This window comes from Tamandua tetradactyla, chromosome 4 (genome assembly GCF_023851605.1).
Source record: "Tamandua tetradactyla isolate mTamTet1 chromosome 4, mTamTet1.pri, whole genome shotgun sequence".
NCBI classification, from domain to species: Eukaryota; Metazoa; Chordata; class Mammalia; order Pilosa; family Myrmecophagidae; genus Tamandua; species Tamandua tetradactyla.
In genome coordinates this window covers 61,885,946-61,895,501 of record NC_135330.1, presented here as the reverse complement: position 1 = coordinate 61,895,501, position 9,556 = coordinate 61,885,946, and the positions used below count along the sequence as shown (strand labels likewise).

Genomic DNA, 9,556 nt, shown 5'->3' with positions numbered 1-9,556 from the left:
TGCTTTGAGGGGCTGTGTGTGAGAGTGTCTGTATTGACAGGGCAGAAAGTAGTAGAAGGGAATGGGACTGCTTTTGACATCGTATGGCCTAGGTTTGTTTTTGTTTTTGTAACTTTTTTATTATGAAAACTTTCAAACATACAGAAAAGTAGACAAATTTAATGCATGTTTGTTTTTCCATCTCTTATATAGAGATAAGACAGGCACATGACGTTAATATTTTTCATATTTGCTTCATCTATTTTTATGAAGTTTTTTCAAGTAAATTACAGATATCATGGCAATCTACCCCTAAGTATTCATTATGCATTTCTAAAAAATGAGAAAATATTCTTCTACAACCACAGTGTTGTATCAGCCAATATACAGTCCATATTCAACCTTTTCCCTGTCATCCCCAAATGTTTTTTTTACAATTGGTTTGTTTAAACCAAAATCCAAACAAGAATTGCACATTGCATTTGGTTGTTATATTTCATAAGACTTTTTAATCTGATAGGGTCTTTTCCCCTTTTTTATTGTGCTGTTGTGTATTAATGATGACCCTGTTTTCTGATTCCATTCCAGTGTGATTTGGTGTACACCTTTTTCCACCCTCTATCCCGGGATGAAAAGGCAGCGGGCACCAGCCCAGCTCCCAAATCATCAGGTACAGTAGCTTCTCTGTGACATTCCTGCCAACCCCTCTGAACCAACTCTAGGGTCATTTTTCCTCCTGCCCACACCTCTTCCCAATTCTCTTTCCTTGACTTGCTCCTGTTCCTTTTCCTACTGGTTGGGGAATCTGGCTCCTTGCTCAGGTTCTCCAGAAGCTGGGTATTTAGTTGTTAACTATACCCTCAAATTAGATAGACCCATCCCAACCCAACTCCAGATCTTATTCACAGACAGTACTTGTGTGGATCTCTCAGAGGGTATCGGAGAGGCCCCATCCCTGGACCTGGACACAGACAGACTTGGGAGTGGGAAGGAAAACCAGAAAACTGCCTGACCCCAGACAGGCACATGGTTGGCCTCATGACCTTTCTGGCTTTCCTTTGTCCCTACAGATGGCACATGGCCCCGGCCCGTTGAGAAAGTGGGAGGGGAGGTGAAGCTGTCCATTTCCTACAAAAACAATAAACTCTTCATAATGGTGATGCATATCCGGGGTTTGGTAAGTGCATGGGTGACCTTTGTTGCTCTTTATCCTTCTCTTGGAACTTTTCTAAATGGTCAGAACTTTTGTCCCCATATCATGAGAACAACCACAAAGATCTACTGAGTATCCACCATGGGGCTACCACTGGGCCAGGCCCATAGTGTGACCACACAATACGAGACACAGCTTTTTACCAGCTGTGATCTTTGGTGAGTAACCTAATTATTCTGAGCTGCCTTTAAAAAGTAAAGATAATGTTAGTACTTACCTCATAGTATCTTTATAGGGATTAAAAGAGATGATGCATAAAAAGCACTTAAAGTGTACCTGGCATCAGGTAATGATATAATTATTATTATGATAATTATTATAGGGTAGAGCCTCAAGGGGCTTATTACCTCCTTATAGAGATAAGGCAGGCACATGACATCGTTGAGCAAAATCAAAGTAAGGATGTAATTACTACATTTTTGGTATGGATTCTAAGAACACTGTGAGTGGAAGGCGAAGGGAACTTTTACTGAATATGTGCAATGTACCAGGCCCCCGTGTTAGGCCGTTTGTGGAGGATGAGGCAGTCTGATGTGGTATGAGGAGCGTGAGCTTTGGAATCACAGACCTAGGTTTCGTTTTCACACCATTGTTCATTCATTTTGTGCTAGTCGCCCATACAATAGGTCTAGATAGAGGAGTAAATAAGCAACAGTCCTTGCTTTTAGGGAGCTAACATTTTAGTTGGAAGAGGCAGACAGATAAATAAATAAGTAAAATATATGGCTTGTTAGAAGGTGGTAGAAACGGTGGTGAGAAATAAAACAGAGAAAGACTGCTGGAGCAGAGTGAAGGGAGTGGCAATTGTGGACAGAGTGGTCAGGGACTCTCCTCCTTTATGATATATTTGAGCAAAGAAGGGAAGGAGCTGTGCAGATAGATTGGAGCTAGGATCCTTTCAGGCAGAGGGAACAGTTAAATCCAAAAGTCCTGAGGCAGGAGCCTGCCCAGTGTGAGTCAGAAACCGCAAGGAGCCAGTGTAGCTGATAGTACAAAGGACTGAGCCGGAGATGAGGTCAGATAGGGCACGAGGGGCCAGAGCCAGTGTGGCCCATAGTAAGGACTGAGCGAGTTGGGAGCCATGGAGGATTTGAAGGCATGAGTTTACTTAATTTTTAAAACAATCAGGCTAGGTAAATCACTTACTAGTTGGGCAGGCAACTTAATTTCTCAATTTCTATACCTCTGAGGGGTTAAGTGGACCAAAGAATAAAGTAGGCAAAGACATTGTGGCAGGAGGATGCCTGGGGACATGGTAGTTCATTCCAAACAGAAGGTGTTATGGGTAGCTGTGAATACTCAGAAAAAATTACAGACTCGTTGGAGAGGATGTGGAGAAATATGAACACTCATTCATTGTTGGTAGGAATGTAAAATGGTGGTGGAAAAGTTTGGTGGTTAAGTATAGAATTATACTGGCAATCCTACTTCTAGGTATGTACCTAAAGTAATTGAAAGCTGGGACTTGTACAGATATCTTTACACCAATGGTCATGGCATCATTATTCACAGTTGTCAAAAGATGAAAGCAACCCAGTTGCTCCCCAACTAATGAATGGATAAATAAAATGTGGTATATACATACAATGGAATATTATTCAACCATAAAAAGGAACAAAGTTTTTAATACATGCGACAGCATAGATGAACCTTGTTGAATGAAATAAGCCAGACACAAAAGGACAAATATTATATATCTCACTGACATGAACTCATTAGAATAAACAAATTCATAGAGCAAGAAAATAGAATGTAGGCTACCAGGGGCCAGGCTGGGGCTAGGGAAGGAGAATTAATGCTTAAATTGTCCAGAGTTTCTATTTGGATTGATGGGAAAACTTCGGTAACAGATGGTGGTGATGGGAGCACACCTCTGTGAAGGTAATTAACAGCACTGAATATGTACATGAATGTGGCTGAAAGGGGAAAATGTTAGATTGTATATTTTCTTGAATAAAAATGTTTTTTAAAAAGCAACAACACAGGGGCAGGCCACAGTGGCTTAGCAGGCAAGATTGCTTGCCTGCCATGCCAGAGGACCCAGGTTCGATTCCCGGTGCCTGCCCATGTAAAAAATAAAAAAATAATAAAATAAAATAAATTTAAAAAAAAGCAACAACACAGGACTATACAACACAAACAATGAGCATTAATGTAAACCACGGACTGCAGTCAATAGTAAGGTTATAAACAGAGGCCATCAGGAGATAGAAATAGGGTAAGATATTGGGTAGTTGGAGCTGAAGGGATACAGATTGTGCAACAGGACTGACTGTAAAAATTCAGAAATGGACAGCACAATATTACCTAACTGTAATACAGTAATGTTAGAACACTGAATGAAACTGAATGTGAGAATGATAGAGGTAGGAGGCCTGGGGGCACAAAAGAAATCAGAAGGAAGGGTAGACAATAAAGACTGAGATGGAGTAATCTGGGAAAGCCTAGAGTGTACAATGATTAAGTGACTAAATGTACAGATTAAAAAATGTTCTTGCATGAGGAAGAACAAAGGGATGTCAATACTGCAGGGTGTTGAAAATAGATGGTAATTCATATTTTAAGACTTATGTGTGAGACTAAAGCAAAATATGTTTATTTGGTACAAAATTTATATTTTGACTAGTGCATTTCTTAATATAACTTATGTGGACAGCTTAATTGAACACCATAGTACGTGGAACCTTGAGTAGGGCATGAGATTTTGTAGGTTTGTCCAGACTGATGCCCCGATATTATGCATAAGAATAATCTCCAGGATAACCTCTTGACTCTGTTTGGAATCTCTCAAACATTGACACTTTATTTTGTCTCATTTCGCTCTTCCCCCTTTTGGTAGAGGTGAACAGTGAATAAAAAAGTATTTGCAAAAAAAAGTATTTGAACAGTGAATAAAAAAGTATTTGCAAAATCCCCTTGGGGGAGTGGTGAGAAAGGGGGAAAATTCAACTTCCCCAAGTAGAAAATTCTTGATATTCTCACAAGCAGTGAGGACAACCAAAGGAATAGGCTGAGCCCCCAATCTTGGGGTTTATTCATATGAAACTTAACCCCACAAAGGATAGGTTAAGCCCACTTAAAATTAGGCCTACGAGTCATTCCCAGAGAACCTCTTGTCACTCAGATGTGGCCTCTCTCTCTCAGCAAACATGACAAGCAACTCACTGTCCTCCCCCTCTACGTGGGACATGACTCCCAGGGGTGTGGACCTTCCTGGCAACTTGGGACAGAAATTCTAGAATGAGCTGAGACTCAGCATCAAGGGATTGAGAAAACCTCTACCAAAAGGGGGAAGAGCGAAATGAGACAAAATAAAGTGTCAATGTTTGAGAGATTCCAAACAGAGTCAAGAGGTTATCCTGGAGATTATTCTTATGCATAATATAGTTACCACCTTTTTAGTTAAGGTGTAATGGAGAGGCTGGAAGGAACTGCCTGAAAATGTAGAGCTGCGTTCCAGTAGCCATGTTTCTTGAAGATGATTGTATAATGATATAGCTTTCATAATGTGACTGATTGTGAAAACCTTGTGTCTGATGCTCCCTTTATCTACCTTATCGACAGATGAGTAAAACATATGGATAAAAATAAATAAATAATAGGGGAACAAATGTTAAAATAAATTTAGTAGATTGAAATGCTAGTGATCAATGAAAGGGAGAGATAGGGGTATGGTAAGTATGAATTTCTGTTTTCTTTTTATTTCTTTTTCTGAATTGATGCAAATGTTCTAAGAAATTATCATGATGATGAATATTAAAAAAAATAGTGGGGCGGGCCGCGGTGGCTCAGCGGGCAAAGTGCTTGCCTGCTATGCCGGAGGACCTCGGTTCGATTCCCGGCCCCAGCCCATGTAACAAAAACGGAGAAACAGAATACAATAAAACAAGAAAATGTTTAAAAATGTTTCCCTTTCTTCCTTCCTTCCTTCCTTCTATCCTTCCTTCCTTCTCTCTGTCTTTCCTTTAAAAAAAAAAAAAAAAAAAAAAAAATAGTGAGGTTATAGAAATGTTCTTTCACCCCAATGAAACAATTCCTGCCAATCCTAAAGAATACCAAGGGCATTATGTAAGATTCTACAAAGAGGTTCCATGTACTGGGGTAACTCTCCAAAACCTACAACATCCAGATGGGTTCCTAGACCAGATAAGTCCAGAAATGCAGAAGGGCCATTCCCTCCAGAACATCAATTAGTTCCATCCCCCTTTCCCATATTACTGACAGCCACTTCCAACATGAAAAAGTTAGTATGGGCATAGCCCATATACCCCTAAAGAGTGAGAGAAAGATCAAAAGTGATTGTGAAGTTATACAGAGAAGGTCAGGTTTAACAAATGAGTGTGAGTGCTGAATCAGTATCCTGATTTCTTTTAGCCTCCAGTACCTAAGAGCAGCTAGAAATAAAAACCTAAAATTGTGGAATTAACCCATACCAAACTTTGAAATCTGTTCTACAACTAATTGTTGCAATGTTCTTTGAAATTTATTGCTTTAATGAATATATGTTATTTAAGGATAGGGAGGAGTATAACAGAGAGGATAAGATTTGACAAATGAGTATGACTGTTGAATCATATTGATATTTCTGTTGGTCTCCAGTGTCTTGGAGCAGCTAGAAGAAAAAACAAAAAATCGTGGAACTGTAACCCATACCAAACTTTAAAATCTGTTCTATAACTACTTGTTAAAATGTACTTGGAAATGTATTGCTTTTTTATATATTTGTTATATTTCATGATTAAAAAAAAAAAGTTAAAAAAGAAATATTTTTTCATCAGTTGTAAACAAATGTACCACACAATGCACAGTGTTAGTAGGGTGGTATATGAGAACTCTGTATTACCTGCTTGATTTTTTCTGTTAACCCTCAACTTCTCTAAATAAAACTTGATATAATGGCCAATCTTATTGATGTTTCAGTAGAACACTTACCATTGCCATGGTGGATATTTCCATCAGAATGGAGTAAGCTGGCAAGCAGGCAAATAAATAGATGTACATGGCAACAAGCCAGGTGTGGGAGATGAGGTCTCGATTGGGGTGTGATCACAGCAATGGTGAGAGAGAGGCAGACATATGAGTCTTCATCGTGTTTTGTTTTCATCTCCTTGTAGCAACTGCTTCAGGATGGGAATGACCCCGACCCTTATGTGAAGATTTATCTCCTTCCTGACCCTCAGAAAACCACTAAGAGGAAAACCAAAGTTGCCCGGAAAACCTGCAACCCCACCTACAATGAGATGGTGAGTGGGGAAGTTGGTGGGGCTGGGCGGAGGCCACAAACGGTGCCTGTGTTTGTAAATAAAGTTCTAGTGGAACAGAGCCACACACATTTATTTACATGTTGCCTATGGCAGCTTTCATGTTGCAGCAGCTGAGCTGTGTAGTTGGGACAGAGATAATAGACCTGCACAGTCTAAAGTATTTACACTCTGGCCTTTTACTGAAGAAGTTTGCCAACCCTACAGGTAGGGATCCCACAGCTGCTGCCTGGCCTGGGCCCTGGCCTGTGGGGAGGAGGAACTCACTGTTCCTATACTGAAAATGAGCTGTGGCGCCAATAAAAAACCCTCATCTACTTCAACTCTGAGCAAAGAACAAAGTTCTTTAAAGCTTTCCTTGCTGTGTATTTACTATATTCCCTTGGATTCTGTAGCTTTGGAGAGAGAAAATGGTTGTAGCCTCAGCTAGATTAAACCATATAGTCATCTCATTCTTCCATGTTCCCTCTAAAATTCTTCGAGTTTCCTCTCTCACCAATGCCTTTTCTTGCCAATCTCTATCTTTGCAGTTGGTGTATGATGGGATCCCCAAGGGAGACCTGCAGCAGCGGGAGCTCCAGCTGAGCGTGCTGAGTGAGCAAGGATTCTGGGAGAACGTCCTCCTTGGGGAGGTGCACATCCGCCTGCGAGAGCTGGACCTGGCTCAGGAGAAGACTGGCTGGTTTGCCCTGGGATCTCGAAGTCAGGGGACCTTATGAGCTCATCAGAGACTTGGCCCAGGACCCCAGGGTGATAGTGAGAGCTGGGGAAGAGAAGTGACTCCTCCTGGTAGGGCCCTTGGCAGGGCTCCCCACCTATCCAGGTTTATCTGTCCTCCATGGTAGGAGGTAGGAAGAGCAAGGTGCTCTGAGCTAGCCCTTCCTCCGCAGACTGAACACGAGTGGGTTATGATGAAAGCAGCCTCTCAAAAGCTGTGAGGTTGCAGCAAAATTTTAAGTTTACCTTGTGTCAAGGGAGCAATGCCTGGTTTGGGGTACGTGTGGGGTGGGTTGTATAAAGTAGTGTTTGGGGGGAGGGCGGGTGGATAACTTTATTTTTATTTTTAAAAAATGAAATAGTAATGTTGTCCTAACTGGACAGGAAGCCTTGTGAGAAGGGACATACATATGCCTCACAAGGCAGGTGAGGAAAAATATTTGGGCCTTTCCTTTTGTATGATTAAGGTTCTTATTGGACTTTTCCCTAGGTTGATTGGTTATGTTTGTTTTCTATTTGTTTTCTATTAATAGGAATTGTTTGGGGAGGGGCCCAGTGGGTCCTTGGGTAGAGCCCTCCCTCTCCAAGGGCAGGTCGGGGACGGACATAAGGGCTGCGTGTGCTGGACTGAGGCCTGCGCAGCTGGGCCTTTCTGATTTTGCCTCCAAAGGAGAGCGATGTGATACATAAGTGTGTAGGAAGGGCCTTCCGTATTGGGGTTCTGCCAAGGACCTGTATTCAGGGACCCATGCTCTTCTGGTGGGCATTTCCCTCTCATCATCCCCTAATTTGTTAGGACTTGCCCTGAATACTGTCTTCTATCCCTTTGTCCTCCTCATTCTCTGAACCCTTCTGGGAGCCAGCTGCTCCCTGTGAATACGCTGGGGGCACTCCCCCATAGATCCCTGCCTTCATTTTTTTTCTGTGATCTCAGCCTCAGTATTTAGGTTTAGTTTGGCCTGAGGGCATCCCAGCCCTGGGAAGGGCTCCTTGGCTGTGGCTGCCCATTAGTGCATTTCTGGTGGGAAGTATTCCCCGTCACCCCCCACTTCTTTCTTTTGTGCTTCTTCTTTCCCAAGCTTCTTTTGTTTCACAGTTTGTATAAAAATTTCCCTCATTCTTTGGGGCCATAAACCTATTTAATCTGTAGCCAAAGGCATGCCCTAGCTGAAGGAAAGGGGGATGGGGAGGGGAACTCAGTCTCAACTATTCTTTCCCCATGATTTTCTTTGGTCGTGAGGAGGCTGGACTGGAGCAGTGATGACTCCCCTGTAGCTGAGCTCAGGGGCTGGAAGGGAGAGACTGGATCTCTTATCTTGTAATAATCTTTATTCCTTACCAGATGGATTTAAAGTTCACTCTTCTGTGTGTTACTCCAGAGAGTTGTCCTCCTTGAAAAAAGAGGGAGAGACTTTGAATTTGATAGTAACTTTTAAAACCAGAGCTGTCTGGATGTGCCCCATGATGCTGAAGTAAGTGAGGACGATCTGAAAGCTGTCCTCACCAGGACTGACCCAGCATGTCCCTTCCCAGCTCTGAGGATCAGGGAGTTCCCCTTTTGCTGACTCATTCCATAACTGGAGAAAGGAGCTCCAGTCACTGAAGCCACAGGGCAGCAAAGGAGTTTAATTTTTTCTTTTAAATTAAAAATGCCAAGGATGAAGCTGGCTGCTGTGGGGAGGGCTTGGGGGAGTGGGAAATGGGGGTGGGGATTTTCCAGATGAATGGACCATAGACGTGTTACTGGCTTTTTGCCTGTAGCTCATTTCATTTTGACCCTCAATGTCCCTTACAGAAGTCTGTGTACTGTACCCACTTCCCAGACTCCCTTGAATCTCTTACTTTCTCTGGAATTGTATTTTCTAATAAATGAAATTTGAGAAAAACAAAACTATCATGTTCAAGACTGGTTGACGTTAAACAAATGTTTAGATTAAAACATCTGATGTACAAGATGAAATAGTAGCCATTTTTCTATGTTAAAATTAATGATAATTTTTATACGCACTAATCCACTGCACTAGGCATTTTACATGTGCCGGCTAAATTTGACTTCACAACTTGATCAGGTGGGTATTGTTATCCCCGTTTTACAAAGAAAATAGAGCACAGAGAGACTAAATAACTTGCCTAAGGTACACAGCTAGTTACTCTTGGAGTTGGAATTTTTTAAAAATATATTTTTATTGAGATATCTTCATGCACCATACAGTCCCTCCAAAGTATACAATAAATCCCTTACAATATCATCACATAATTCTGTATTCATCACCATGATCAGTTTTAGTACATTTGCATCATCCAAGAAAAAGAAAAAGAAAAACCTCATACATCCTATACCCTTACCTCTCCCTCTCATTGACCACTAGTATTGCAATCTATACAA

The 9,556-nt window shown here is 41.5% G+C and overlaps 1 protein-coding gene across 2 annotated transcripts in view; it reads left to right on the top strand.

The window, feature by feature from the left end:
- The window catches only part of PIK3C2B (phosphatidylinositol-4-phosphate 3-kinase catalytic subunit type 2 beta), a 77,661-nt gene extending 68,506 nt beyond the window's left edge, over nucleotides 1–9,155 (top strand). Inside the window, exons 30-33 of one of the 2 annotated variants that reach the window (XM_077157518.1) lie at nucleotides 568–649; nucleotides 1,050–1,156; nucleotides 6,307–6,435; nucleotides 6,984–9,155. In XM_077157518.1, the coding sequence (XP_077013633.1) occupies nucleotides 568–649; nucleotides 1,050–1,156; nucleotides 6,307–6,435; nucleotides 6,984–7,172 (507 nt within the window). In that variant the 3' untranslated portion in view covers nucleotides 7,173–9,155. The remainder of the gene's footprint in view (nucleotides 1–567; nucleotides 650–1,049; nucleotides 1,157–6,306; nucleotides 6,436–6,983) is intronic. The other variant, XM_077157517.1, reaches the window with a different exon arrangement.
- The last annotated feature ends 401 nt before the right edge of the window (nucleotides 9,156–9,556 follow it).